This window comes from Myxocyprinus asiaticus, chromosome 15 (genome assembly GCF_019703515.2).
Source record: "Myxocyprinus asiaticus isolate MX2 ecotype Aquarium Trade chromosome 15, UBuf_Myxa_2, whole genome shotgun sequence".
Lineage (NCBI taxonomy): Eukaryota > Metazoa > Chordata > Actinopteri > Cypriniformes > Catostomidae > Myxocyprinus > Myxocyprinus asiaticus.
The window spans coordinates 36,789,479-36,804,842 of record NC_059358.1 but is presented as its reverse complement, the minus strand read 5'-3'; the positions used below and the strand labels follow the sequence as shown (position 1 = coordinate 36,804,842).

Genomic DNA, 15,364 nt, shown 5'->3' with positions numbered 1-15,364 from the left:
GGCGCTTGATATGGTAGAATGGGATTATCTTTTTAAGATTTTAGAAATGTATGGGTTCAGGAGTACATTCATTGGTTGGATTAAGTTACTTTATAGACACCCTGTAGCAGCAGTACAAACAAATGGATTAATTTCAGATAATTTTACTCTGGATAGGGGCACTCGGCAGGGTTGCCCTCTTTCCCCATTATTGTCCTGTCTTGCCCTGGAACATTAGCAGCCACGATAAGAAAGGAGGATGATTTTCCAGGGGTGGTGGCGGGAGGTGTGGCGCATGAGCTTCTGCTTTACACAGATGATATTTTATTATTCGTCTCCGACCCCACTAGATCTATGCCTTGCCTCCACAAAATTATTAATTCCTTTTCCAAGTTCTCTGGATACAAAGTCAACTGGTCTAAATCCGAAGCTTTAGCTCTGACTGCATACTGCCCAGTAACGGCCTTTCAGCTGGGCGACTTTCAGTGGCCCAAACAGGGCATTAAGTATTTGGGTATTTTATTCCAAGCAAATTTGTCTGATTTAGTTAGTGTTAATTTTGACCCTTTAATTAAAAAGTTTTCGAGCGATGTGGACAGATGGGCTTCATTACATTTATCGATGATTGGGAAGATTAATGTTATTAAAATGAACTGTATTCCAAAATTCAACTACCTGCTACAGTCACTCCCTATAGATGTCCCCATCTCTTATTTTAAGCAATTTGATAGAATTGTGAAGTCCTTCATTTGGAATGGTAAACATCCCAGACTACATTCCAACAAATTACATAGGCCGATTGACAAAAGTCGGTTAGGCTTACCCAAGATTTTGTTTTATTATTATGCGTTCGGTCTCAGGCATTTGGCTCATTGGTCGCTTCCACCTGAGAGAGCCCCTCCCTGGTTTTCTATTGAACAGGAAGTCCTTGCCCCTATATATACCATTGCAAAGTCTTTCAATTAAACTAACCGGAGAAGTTAAGTCACACCCTGTTATTTCACATTTGCACATGATTTGGACAAGAGTGGCCAGAGTATTTAATTCAGACATTTATTTAAATGTTGCCTCAAGCATATGGCTGAACCCAAAATGATGTATCAATAAGTCCCCTTTCTGTTGGTCGGAATGGATTGTGAGAGGGGTTGTTACACTCTGCAAAATGTATGAGAGTGGAGTGTTAAGATCTTTTGAGAATTTGGGTCATCATTTTGGGATTCCCAGATCTCAGTTTTATAGGTATTTACAGCTGTGCCACATGCTCTGTACTATTTTTGGGAGTAGCGCACACCCCCCTAAAGCGGCAGATGCTTTGGGAGAGGTGATTACTGCTTTTGGAAAAGGTCATGAGGCATCAGTGTATTACTCCCTGCTGATTCAGAGTCTGGGAGATGGAGCTTTAGCTTCTATCAAGAGATTATGGGAAAAATATTTGAATTTGGTATTGGAGGAAGAAGTGTGGACTAGGATTCTAAAAAATGTCAAATCTGCATCTAGAGATGCAAGGGTTCGCCTTATGCAATTTAAGATTTTACATAGATTTTACTGGACCCCCTCTAGATTATATAGGCTTGGTCTTAAAGACACACCAAATGCTGGCATTGTCAATCAGAAGTTGGAGACACAACTCATGCCTTTTGGCGGTGTGTTAAGATTCAAGATTTTTGGATGAAGGTGCAGAGCTATTTGTTTGACGTTTTGGGCACTCAAGTTTTGCTTTGCCCCAGACTTTGTATTTTGGTAGACGAAGCGGTCATAAATTTGGGGGACAAATGTATAATATAATTGGGTTTTAACAAGTGTTATGATTGGCAGACAAGTCATTTTAAGGGGTTGGAAGTCCGACGGAGTGCCATCCTTTCCAGAGTGGTGTACAGAGATGGCGAGGGTGGCAGTGTTTGAAGAAGGGGTATCTAGAGGATTGGGTAATTTGGACTTGTTTATGGGAAAGTGGGGCAAATATTTGGCATTTTTGGAGGGCTCTCGGGGAGGGACAGTGGAGAGATGTAGAGGTTATGCTTGTGATTTATTATATTTTATTAATTATTTTATTTTTTAATATTTGTTTTTGTGTGTCTATAATTATGTGGGACCACTGGGATGTTCTTATGGGTAGGGTTTGGGGTTGGGGATTTGGGGGGGTAGTAATAGAGGGAGTTAAGTATTGATTCTGTTTGTATATGTTCTTGCTTTTATGTGTTAATACAGGAATCAATAAAAAAATTTTAATGTAAAAAACGGCACTTCTTTACATTCTCTTTTCTTCATGTTTAAAGAAAGCAGTTGCTTATTATCTTATTTCAGTGTGAATTCTCTCCTTTTCAGTCATTATAAAAACTTTAAGTAACAAAAGGCAGTTTCACATGGTTCCTCAGTAGGCGTGTCATTGACCATCTCACAGAGATAACTTTATTCAGCTGGCATTTAGCTTTTATTTATTCAGTTCTCTTAAGCACAGTCTGATCTGATCTATCGCTCCCACTGATCTATAATATATAAATGATCGCTCCCTTTTTTTATAGAGTGTATTGTGTGGCAATCACTATAGAGAATAGTGAACGAGTGAGCAATTTCACATTTTGGCTTAGTTCTATTCATGGTTAAACTATCTTAGGGAGAAATAACTCACTCTTGGATAAATGCAAATGCAATGTTATTTATTTAATATACTTAGATTTTTATTTATTTTTTTGCTATAACTTACACTAAACACGGAATACAATATTAACAGTGAAGCCTCATTCAAAAATAGGCTACATGTTTTCACTCTGTTGAGCTGAAGCAGTTGTGGGCATCATTGCATTTGTGCTGGCCACTGGTGCTGGTGCCTTTTGCACCACCTGTCTTGTCGTGTCTGCAAAATACCAGCACAGAAAGGTGGCAAGATCACAAAAAAGTTATGTAAAACTGCCTGAAGATGTCAGACACACACTACACCTCATAAAATGTAACCAAATGCAACCATTACTGATACACACTTATTGACAAACAGTTGTAAATTTAATTGTTATATTAAAAAGGTGTTACTGTGTCCAGTGATTTATACAAGGGTTGCTGTGTCTGACCTTGGTGCCCCTTCAAAAAAAATAGTTGCATGATGCCCCTGATGTAACTATGCCCCAGAAATATAAATATAAGACAAGCAAAATGTGTTTATTTATTTAAAGATTTACAGGTTGTGGAAACCCATTCTCAGATTTCTTAATATTGTGAGGTTTTGGACAGTGACTTCCCTTTAAGGATGTGGTATATGTGGGCTAGGAAGCCAGTAATTCACATAAAAAGAAAGACTGAGGGATTATGTTAGACCTAATTAAAAAGAGTGAAAAAAGTCAAGAAAAAACATATGGGATCATGCAGACATTTAAGAACATCACAGATCAACCCATTTATGTTTAACGAATACCACTGTCACTCAAGCACTTCCTTACTTGCAGCAGAAGTGATTAATTCCACTTGCTTTGTTGGAATTCAGCCACCGGCAATCTTTCTCACTGACACAACATACTGCATGATTAACAAGTACTCTGACAACACAGAAACGCAGCCAACTGTTCAAACTACTGCCAGGGAAAGCTTAGGGGAGGTATTGGCCAACTGTGAACGTATGTTCCTTCTAAATGAGTGTGTTTTCTTAACCTTGAAACAGGTCATACAAGAAGAAAACTTTATTAAAATGGTAAAAACAAGGACTATGAGTACAATGTGGGTTTAATTCAGGGTCAGCTGACTGGCACAGAAAACCATCTTAATGGCTCCCCAATAACTGTAATTGAAATGGACTGAAGCGATCTGAGGAATTAAGGTATTCTCACAATGTGTGAAACTGGTGAATGAGATTTTTGGTATTTATGTGTGAGAAATGACTGAGGTGTCTGGCAAATCTGTGAGTTCGCTGAGTGATGTGTTTAGACACAGTGGTTGGAACAGTGGTGCTCTTAGATTCATGAATAAGCTTTTAGCACATTTACTATATGGCCCAAAGTATGTGGACACCCAAACACCACACCCAAATGGGCTTGATGAGCATTTAATTTCAAAACCATTGGCATTAATGGGAAGTTGGTCCTTACTTTACAACTATAACAGCTTCCACTCCTTTGAGAAGGCTTTCCACTATATGTTGAAATATGGCTGTGGGGATTTGCTCTCATTCAGACAAAAGAGCATCAGTGAGATCAGGCACTGATGTTGGAAAACGGTGCCTGGCTTCTTTGAGTCTGAGGAAATGATGACAGGATTTTAAGTTTTGGGTTAACTTTCACTTAAAAGGGTCAATAATAAGACGGAGGTGTCCACATTCTATTGGCCAAATAGTATACATACGATGAGTGTACTTACCCTGCACTACGACTCCAGAACCAGGTGGGCAGGCGGTGTGTCGGACACAAAACTCCACCACCAGGTGATACCCAGGAATACACTCACAGATCCTGTCATGAGTGCTGTTACATTCCCTTCGTATGATCTGCCTTTCCTTGCAGACAGACGTACAATGCTGACAGCTGTCGCCCCAGTGCCACTGTTCTGCAAAGCATTTCTCTGGACAGGGGGCACAAACGGTGGGTTCCTCCAAGCTACAATGACGCTCCACGGCCGTGCCAGGTGGGCACTGGTCACAAAGCATCACCTTAAACGTCACTGGGTCTCGGTGCTGGTACTTGGGTATTTCGTGGTAGGCCCAGGCGAAAGACATGGCAAAGAGCTGAGGAAACAAATAGGATAAACAGTTTAGCGAAAACCTGCACTGTAAAAATGATTCTTAGATCAAGTAAAAAATGGTGAAATAAATAACCTAAGATCTCAAATCTAATTAGGTCATTTTTAAAATAATGACAGTTTTCAATAACATGGTCTCATAAAATCACATTACTATATACATTTTTGTAAAATGATTTTTATGTGGCTCGCTGTACGCTACAACAACAATGACTTTTATTCACTTTCACTCAAATCACAAGTGAAAAGGCAGATTATCAGTTTATTAACACTTACTTTTCACCCTGTTCCTCATATCAAATCACAGACACAGTACAACAATACCCGGACTCAGTTATTATTATTCTTGGGGATTTTAACAAAGCAAATCTCACACATGAACCGCCCAAATACAAACAGCACATTACATGCCCCACCAGAGACAGGAACATACTGGATCATTGTTACACAACAATAAAGGATGCATATCGCTCTGTCCCTAGAGCAGCTTTGGGACTCTCTGATCACTGTCTGGTTCATCTTCTTCCAACCTACAGGCAGAAATTAAAATCAACCAAGTCAGTAGTAAGGACTGTAAAGGGTTGAACCAATGAAGCAGAGCGGGAACTACAAGCCTGCTTTGATTGCACGGATTGGAGTGTTTTTGAGGCTGCAGCCACAGACCTGGATGAGCTCACAGATACTGTTTCATCATATATCAGTTTCTGTGAGGATATGTGCATTTCTACTAGGACTTATTTAAAGTTCAACAACGACAAACCTTGGTTTACAGCAGAGCTCAGGCAGCTTCATCAGGCCAAAGAGGATGCTTACAGGGGTGGGGATAAAGTCTTGTACAATCAGGCCAGGAACACACTGAACAAGGAAATCAGAGTGGCTAAAAGAAGATACTCTGAGAAGCTGAAAAACAAGTTTTCAGCTAACAACCCTGCATCAGTGTGGAGTGGCATGAACCAAATCACAAATTACAGGACTCCTACCCCCAACCCTGTGGTGGACCAACAACTGGCTGATGACCTGAATGTGTTCTACTGCAGATTTGAAAGGCCCAATCTCACACCCCACACCTACTCTGACCTTCACTTCACACAAACACCAACACCTCCTGCAACCCCCCTCCTGCTACTCAAACTGCACTTAAGATCTGTGAAGATGATGTGAGCCAGGTCTTTCGGAAACAAAAGATGAGGTAAGCTTCAGGCCCAGATGGCGTCTCACCAGCATGTCTTCGATCCTGTGCTAAGCAGCTGGCCCCCACCTTCACACAGATCTTCAATAGATCACTGGAGCAGTGTGAAGTCCCATGATGCTTGAAACGCTCAATCATTATTCCTGTCCCAAAGAAACCAAAAATCACGGGACTTAATGACTACAGACCTGTCGCCCTGACGTCTGTGGTCATGAAATCATTTGAGAGACTTGTGTTGGCCTACCTGAAGAACATCACTGGACCCTTTCTAGATCCCCTTCAATTTGCATATTGAGCAAACAGGTCTGTGGATAATGCAGTCAACAGGGGACTACATCATATCTTGCAACATCTGGACAGACCAGGGACATTTGCAAGGATCCTTTTTGTGGACTTCAGTTCGGCTTTCAACACCATCATCCCAGCTATACTCCAGAATAAATTACACCAACTCTCTGTTCCCATGTCTATCTTTCAGTGGATTACCAGCTTTCTGACAGACAGGCAGTAGCTTGTGAGACAGGGGAAACTCAGTTCCAGCACCTGTACAATCAGCACTGGTGCCCCCCAGGGATGTGTGCTCTCCCCACTACTCTTCTCCCTCTACACATCACCAAGGACCCCTCTGTCAAGCTCCTGAAGTTTGCAGATGACACCACTGTCATCGGCCTCATCCGAGATGACGATGAGTCTGCATACAGAAGGGAGGTTGAACAGCTGGCTGTCTGGTGCAGTCAAAACAACCTTGAGCTGAACACGCTCAAAACGGTGGAGATGATTGTGGACTTTAGGAGGAACACCCCAACACTGACCCCCCTCACCATTCTAAACAGCACTGTGGCAGCAGTGGAGTCATTCAGGTTCCTGGGCACTACCATCTCACAGGACCTGAAGTGGGAGACACACATTGACTCCATTGTGAAAAAGGCCCAGCAGAGGTTGTACTTCCTTCGCCAGCTGAGGAAGTTCAGCCTGCCACAGGCATTGCTGATACAGTTCTACTCAACAGTTATTGAGTCTATCCTCTGCACTTCAATAACTGTCTGGTTTGGTTCAGCTATGAAATCAGACATCATAAAACTACAAAGGATAGTTCAGACTGCTGAGAGGATTACTGTGAGGAAAAAGGCTGGAAAAATCACTCTGGACCCCACTCACCCTGCCCATTACCTTTTTGAACTGTTGCCTTCTGGTCGACGCTTCAGAGCTCTGAGCACCAGAACCGTCAGGCACAGGAACTGTTTTTTCCCTCAGGCTATCCATCTCATGAACAGTTAAATTGCTCCATTGAGCAATAATTAATGTGCAATACACAGTTTAGTCTTTTTTATATTTATCCAACACATCCAACCTCTTCTGCCATTTCATTCCTCTAAAAAAAGAATAAATACAAATAAAAAACATTTGCACCGTACATCACAGATTTGTATTTTGCACTGTACATAACAGATAACAGATATGTATTAGATTTGCACTACATGTATATGTATGTATGTATGTGTCTGTGTGTGTATGTACATATGTGTATAATTATTTTTAATTTTTATTATTATCTATGTCTTGCTGCTGTTTTTGTATTGTTTTTTATTGTTGTACACTGGAAGCTCCTGTCACCAAGACAAATTCCTTGTATGCGTAAGCATACTTGGCAATAAAGCTCATTCTGATTCTGATATCATGATATCTTATCACATCAAAACAATTTTACTATAGTGCATGACTTATAATGTGATATATTTTAGTGTTTGCATTACATAATTTACATGCAATGGTGTAGGTGTGGCTTGAACATTGGGGGATTGCAGTTTGAAGCAATTACCCATGTTTCCATTGATCATGTGGGCGGGGCCGGGGGGGGGGGGGGGGTCATACTTGCTTGTTTTGATTATTGGGGGATTATCTCCTCCCATCAACCCCAGAATATATGCCCCTGTTTACAAGCATTTTTGAGTTTGATCAAATTGTGTGGTAGATAGAGCATTGCACTTGTAATGTAAAGGACCAGGGTACAAGTCCTGCAGAGCATGTGAGTTGAAATGTTAGCTGGAAGTGTCATTGAAATGCCACAAAATGGTGGTTGCTTAAAAAAAAAAATGTCATCTCACATTTGCTTTTCTGACACTATTGGTTAGGTTTCGGTTTAAGGTTTCGGGTAGAGAGGTGAGTTTTGTTGATTTAACACCTGATAGAGTATTTACCTTAAAAATCTCATTTGTTTGGGAGAACATTTAACTCGCTTTTAGTGCCACTCAGTAGACATTTCATCTCGGAACTGCTGCAATACGTATACGGAACAGCGCATATCATTTTGCTAAAATGTTGCCCAGGCCATGGTGTGACTGCTCTTGGCTCTTGTCAAATGAGCAGGATTCACAAGCACTGAGAGAGAAAGAATGAGAAAGAGGAAGGATGCCAAGCTGTAAATCCCTCACGGCTGAGTTTCTAGACCAAACATTGTGTTCCCCACAGCAGGTGGTGGAACTCGGTGAGGAAATCATTAAGTCCTTTAACTGATGTTTTAGCAAGGCGATTGCTGCAGATATACAGCCAAACTGTGGAAAGATCACTAAATTTTAGCCTTCTGGCACTCAAAAAACATGAACTGAACTATGCAAAGTAAGATAAATACGACCCAGACTACATTAAAGCTGAAGTTTGTAACTTTTTTGATGTTAAAATAAACTCAGCAAAAAAAGAAACGTACCTTTTTCAGGACATTGTATTTTAAAGATAATTTTGTAAAAAGTCTAAATAACTTTACAGATCTTTATTGTAAAGGGTTTAAACAATGTTTTCCATGCTTGTTCAATGAACCATAAACAATTAATGAACATGCACCTGTGGAACGGTCATTAAGACACTAACAGCATACAGATGGTAGTCAGTTAAGGTCACAGTTATAAAAACCTAGGACACTAAAAAGACCTTTCTACTGACTCTGGAAAACACCAAAAAGAAAGATGCCCAGGGTCCTTGCTCATTTGCGTGAATGTGCCTTAGGCATGCTTTATGGAGGCATGAGGACTGCAGATGTGGCCAGGGCAATAAATTGCAATGTCCGTACTGTGAGACGCATAAGACAGCACAACAGGGAGACAGGAAGGACAGCTGATCGTCCTCGCAGTGGCAGACCACATGTAACAATACCTGCACAGGATCGGTACATCCGAATATCACACCTGTGGGACAGGTACAGGATGGCAACAGCAACTGCCCGAGTTACACCAGGAATGCACAATCCCTCCATCAGTGCTCAGACTGTCTGCAATATGCTGAGAGAGGCTGGATTGAGGGCTTGTAGGCCTGTTGTAATGCAGGTCCTTACCAGACATCACCGGCATCAACCAGACAGGACTGGCAAAAAGTGCTCTTCACTGACGAGTTGTGGTTTTGTCCTACCAGGGGTGATGGTCAGACTCACGTTTATCATCGAAGGAATGAGTGTTACACCGAGGCCTGTACACTGGAGCGGGATCGATTTGGAGGTGGAGGGTCCATCATGGTCTGGGGCGGTGTGTCACAGCATCATCGGACTGAGCTTGTTGTCATTGCAGGCAATCTCAACACTGTGCGTTACAGGGAATACATCCTCCTCCCTCATGTGGTACCCTTCCTGCAGGCTCATCCTGACATGACCCTCCAGCATGACAATGCCACCAGCCATACTGCTCGTTCTGTGCGTGATTTCCTGCAAGACAGAATGTTCTGCCATGGCCAGCGAAGAGCCCGGATCTCAATCCCATTGAGCATGTCTGGGACCTGTTGGATCGGAGGGTGAGGGCTAGGGTCATTCCCCCCAGAAATGTCCGGGAACTTGCAAGTGCCTTGGTGGAAGAGTGGGGTAACATCTCACAGCAAGAACTGGCAAATCTGGTGCAGTCCATGAGGAGGAGATGCACTGCAGTATTTAATGCAACTTTGATCACTATCTAGCTGTACAAAAGAAAGACACCGAAACTATCAACAATTAAATTCAAATTCGTCGATAGAAAATTGAGGTTTATCAATAGGTTCATTCATTTGTAATAGTGTTAAGAGCCCCATCCTTTCTACTAATTCAAAATTTTGACACATCATTCCATTTCTGTTAGTCACATGTCTGTGAAACTTGTTCAGTTTATGTCTTGGTTGTTGAATCTTTTTATGTTCATACAAATATTTACACGTTAAGTTTAAGTTTGCTGAAAATAAAAGCAGTTGAAAGTGAGAGGACATTTCTTTTTTTGCTGAGTTTACTTTCTCCTACCCCAGCTTAACATGCAGAGACAACTATAAGTAAACCATTTGTAGACTGATTTCCTCAAAAACTGTAAACATTGAATCTCTGTGCCACCATAACAATTTCCCTGTTTGTTTTAGTATCCTGACCAGCCTGACACAGAAACATTGACTCAGTCAATGGTCCTCTTGACTGTTTTACATAATTTATAACTAAAAATAAAACTAGCTTTTGGTGCCACTCTGTGGAGAAGGATAGCTGCAGGCTGAGCTCCAAAAAGGTGTGAGAGCACCAAACCACCAGCAAAGATGTACAAAGTCCCTAACCTAACCTAACCTAACCCTTTCCCTAACCCTAACTGTGTGTGAAAGTGCAACCCCCTTTTGAAGTAACCCTGCCCCCTTCTGGAGTTACCTCACCCTCTTTTGGAGATCTCCAGGCTGCAGCTATACCTCCTTGACTCTTTGGACATTTCACTTCACCAACACTTCCAGCTTCAGCCACTAGGAGCAGTGGTTTGAATTTCGGTAAGCACAGACCGATTTCAGCAGCAGAACTTTTGACCTCTTGTTGCTGAATTCACAATGTGATCAGTCTTGTCTGAGGAAAAAACAGTTGTGAACCACTAAGAGCACATGTTGAGTTCATATATTTGCTTTATTGATTTAGTTAGTTGAGCAGTATCTTGAGTTGCATCATAAATTGCGATTATTTGCCAAATTTTGATGTGCTATTTGCAAGAATAGTCCAGACATTCCATCAAATGAACTATTCTATTTGTTATCATAAAAGGCACTGTGTAAAATGCAAATTGCCACAGTGAATGCCGCAGATATACAGTCAAACCTTGGAAGAGCCAGTGAACTTTTAGCCTTTTGCCGCTCTTAACAAGTTTATCATTTGACAGACATGTACAGTTCTCAAACCAAAAATTACACACTACTATAGAGTTTCTGATGGTCATAATTACACCATTCAAATGACCTGAAAGAAACTCACAAACATGAATCCAGTGGCCCCAAGTAAGCGCTGAATTCAAATTGATTTCAAGGTACACTACATTTGGGAAGACATCCCTGTGTTCTAAGAAAGCATCCGTGGATCCAGTTGTGAATGGAAAACCATGGAACATCTAGGAAGACATCCTGGTGTTCTAAGAAAGTAGTCGTGGATCCAGTTATGAATGGAACATCTACATACTTAAAGGATGAGAAAGTGTGTGTACACTATTTTAACAACAACATAACTAATAATGTAATCATCATTACCAATTGCTGAATAACAAGCTTGTTAAAAGTTACTTGAGTAAAATTGAAGAGGGTTGTGTTCGGATCACGTGGTGCTGAGTGCAGGTGGTCTCCTAGGATACTGCAAGGCTTTCCTCATTACAGTTACAGGGTTACATCATATAGACCTACATCACTGTTGAACTCTGACTGCAAAGCTCCCTAGTTCTCTCTCTCTCCGGCCCCTGTGGGTTATCAGTTCACTGTCTGGGAGGCCTGGCATCAAACAAGGCAGTGGTTCTCCTTACATCCTCATCATAAAGCCATCAGCCTCGCACACAATGCACAGATGAGAGAGATACTGGAGTTAATGCAAACGAGCCACAACACTGGAGACAGGACATCACAAGTTACAGAACCTAGTCCACCAACAATCTTTCTCTGTGGTTCAGTTTTCCATTTAAGAGAAAGGAACTATACTAGACAAAAATAGTGCAGACAATAAACATATCACGAATACAATTAGTGTCAATCTGGTAAGAGGAACTTAATTGACAGCAGCACCATACTAGTTTTTCCAATAAAAATATTCAGCTTATTTGTCATGGATACCATGTATCTCAGAAAAACTTAAATTCAAGGACAATTAATCTATAGTGGTTTTCAGTGGTTTTCAAATGGTAAGTCACAACTCATGACTCAAAAATGGATCAAAGTCTGTTCGGAAAAGGTTGTGGATATAAAATGCAACTAATCATATAATACTTATGACAGATGCATAGGATAGGAATAGGCTGATCAACTATCTAAATGAAGAAGAACAAACTTCCCATATCTTTATTTTTTGACATCTGTTGAGGGCTGGTATTTTGCCGCAAACTCATTTGTCACTTGGTAGAAGCTAGCAAGACAAATTTAAAAGATGTCAACATGGACAGGTTGCGTGACATGCACTTATCTTCAAAAAAACCCATGATCAAAACTAAGGTAAAAGGAAGTATGACCCTGACTACATTAAATGTGGTTTGCTTGCAGCAAGAACAAACATGGATTGTATACCAACCACAACTTGTATTGTGCTGTGAATAATTGTGGTGAAATTCAAGAGACATTTAGAAACCAAAATTTTAAATTTTCCTATTCAGCCTATGTCATATTTATTGGATATTATTGGGTCTATGCATTTCTTTGGCAATATTAATACACTTCAATGTTTGATTTAAGGAAATTTACTTTTGTACGAAAACTATTTACGTTCTGTGCCACTGGTCAATTGATTTTCTATAGTAAAATTTGGATCCTCAAGCAAAACCACTTGTGAACCACTTAAAAGCACATCTTGAGTTAATGTATTTGCTGTATTGAGTTCCTTTAGAGCAGTTTTAGAGTTGCAGCATAAATTACGATCATTTCCCAAACATTTATGCGATATTTGATGGAATTGTCCAGACACTCCTTGAAATTGACAATTCAATTAATTGTCATGAAATGCATGTAAAATGAAAATTATACAGTAGCACAGTGAAATATACATTCAAACCATGGAAGATCCGGTGACATGTTTAGTTACTTTTATACAATAAACAAATTTTGTACTGTGTTGGTTTGCCACTTGATGCCTGGTGTTAAATCTTGGTCTTGAAGCAAAACTAGTTGAGAGCCACTGGTTTAAAGCACATCTTGGTTTTCTAAATGTGCTTTATTTAGATGCTTTAGAGCAGTGGCTTAAATGGATGATTTCCCAAAGTTTTTAGCTTATGGGATATTTAAAGGAATAGTCTAGACATGCATTCACATCATAAAATGGAAGTATACTGCCCTGCAGAGGCAAAATGCAGTAACCACACATTTTGTCAAAATTGTGTTACTGTACATTCAAAATCAGGTCTTTTAGACAAGTTCTGTCCTGTGACAGATGGGGTTTGGCTAAGTTTAGCTCAGATTCAAAGAAAACAGAGTGAGACTGTTTTAGTTATTTTATAATCAACATTTAGCATGACAATCATTTAAATCATTTGAAGCCATCATTTAAAGCCATCAGAAACATGCACAAACATTTCCCCCATTAGTATCATTTTCTGTGAAGGATATATATTTTCCGAATGAATTTGAACAATATACAAATTGAGATCTGACATCATTTACGCCACTTGGGAGGGACAGTAAAAAAAAATATTTAAAAAAAGAGACAACAATGGACTTCAGGCTTGGAGTTGACACTACTAGCGCTGGTATAAAAGAGCAAGTTAATACTGGTCCTTTCATAATGATTTGCTTCTGACTGATAAAACGATGTAGGTGCACATTTTGATTAATGTAGCCATGACCTCTGCAATCTCGTAGATGGGTAAAAAACACATCATGCTGATTTGAAGAACTACCTCTTTCTGCCTTCTGGAGGTTATAGCAACAGCCAAACTGAGAGGACACCCTTTAGGGAAGTTCAGATGTATTCACCCTATCCAGATAACAGCTAGATTGTTTCCATATTCAACCAGCTCAACCATCATTATTCTACAGAGCACCTCCAAGGGAATTCACATGCCCACATATAATGTCTTCCGAAAAAAGACAAACACATGGAAAGTCCATTGAATCGTGTTTGACAACTTTGATCACTATTTTCCAAAACATGTATTCATGCAAATAATGTTACAGAACCACATATAGCCACATATGCAAAGCACATCAAAGGGCACTACATAGCTGCACAAAAGAAAGAGACTGAAACTATCAACAATTAAATTCAAATTCGTCAATAGAAAATTGAGGTTTATCAATAGGTTCATTCATTTGTATCAGTGATAAGAGCCCCATCCTTTCTACTGATTCAAACGAACTTTAGAAAAAAATATATTTACTTTAATCAAATATTACCATTAAAATGTAAGACGTTTACATTTACATCACAATGTTCTTTATGCAGAGCTTCAAGTATTTATTATGCAATAACTTTATCACTACACTAATTAATTATACATGTAGGCCTAAGCTAATGGATGTAATATGGGCACTGTAATGTAAAGATCAGGTCATGGAGATTTAACTCCGTTTATGGTAAGCTTTATAATATTAGACTACTGTTAATAAAAACCTTGCAACGGCGTGTCAAAATAGTAAAACAGTTCCACTGAAAACGGAGCTAAGCAAATTCTTTTGGTACAGTACACTCAAATTAACAACTTCACTGTGGCTTATCCTAGGCTTATGCTGGGTAAGATAAGGCAATATAAATCGTATTGGCAATAAGCTGCGTCTTGAAACTAAGTGATGTGCCAAACTAGAAAGCATTTTTGGGCATCCCAAAAAATGATGTTTGATTTTTGGCGCGTTCGGTCTGCGAAGGTACCTATGATGCCCGTCTTTCAAACGCCCGAACGTTTAAATACGTTCCAGCGCAAATATTGTCGCGTAAAACATCTATCGATCAGACGCTTCATTCACCCGCGCTTCTTGATTGTACAGAAAATGTCCGTTAGGTTTCAAACATCGTTTTAATACGAGTAATCCGCTATAATCATCTGCAGTCAATCGTTTTTACATACAAAGCAGCATCATGAAATGGACCAGCCGATCTAGTAAAGAATGGCTCACTGCTGACAGCAGACAGACCATCATCATACTCACCATCTGTAATTTCACTGCTGTCGGTGGACGCATATTCAGCACACGCATAAGTCTCGCAAAAAGTCCGAATGGACCAGACCGTTTCCACACTTATAGTTAAGGGATAATGTCAGAATGTGCCCACCCACTTTGGCATTGCTGTCCATCCTCTGTCTGGGGAGAAAATCGTTACCTGCGGCAAGTGCTCTCTTGATGAAACTGGTATGAAATAAGTGAGTATTTTTAGATTATTCGGGAAATGTGGAGACGGGCTTCATGAATCAAACTATGACGTTGATTTTTTGAGGCTATTTATGTCAGTAACAAGACACGCCATTTCCAAATTGCAACAATAACACATTTCCTTGATAATAATATTAATCATCTAATGTCCAGCAAGCATTGGCACAATCATACTCAAGAAAG

At 40.1% G+C, this 15,364-nt stretch overlaps 1 protein-coding gene across 1 annotated transcript in view; it reads right to left on the bottom strand.

Moving 5' to 3' along the window:
• Positions 1-15,097, bottom strand: part of LOC127452960 (tumor necrosis factor receptor superfamily member 11B-like) — a 55,060-nt gene extending 39,963 nt beyond the window's left edge. The window contains exons 1-2 of the mRNA XM_051718874.1: positions 14,960-15,097; positions 4,321-4,684 (exon numbers count right to left, since the gene is read on the bottom strand). Of these exons, the coding sequence (XP_051574834.1) occupies positions 4,321-4,684; positions 14,960-15,007 (412 nt within the window). The 5' untranslated portion in view covers positions 15,008-15,097. The remainder of the gene's footprint in view (positions 1-4,320; positions 4,685-14,959) is intronic.
• Positions 15,098-15,364: the final 267 nt, after the last annotated feature.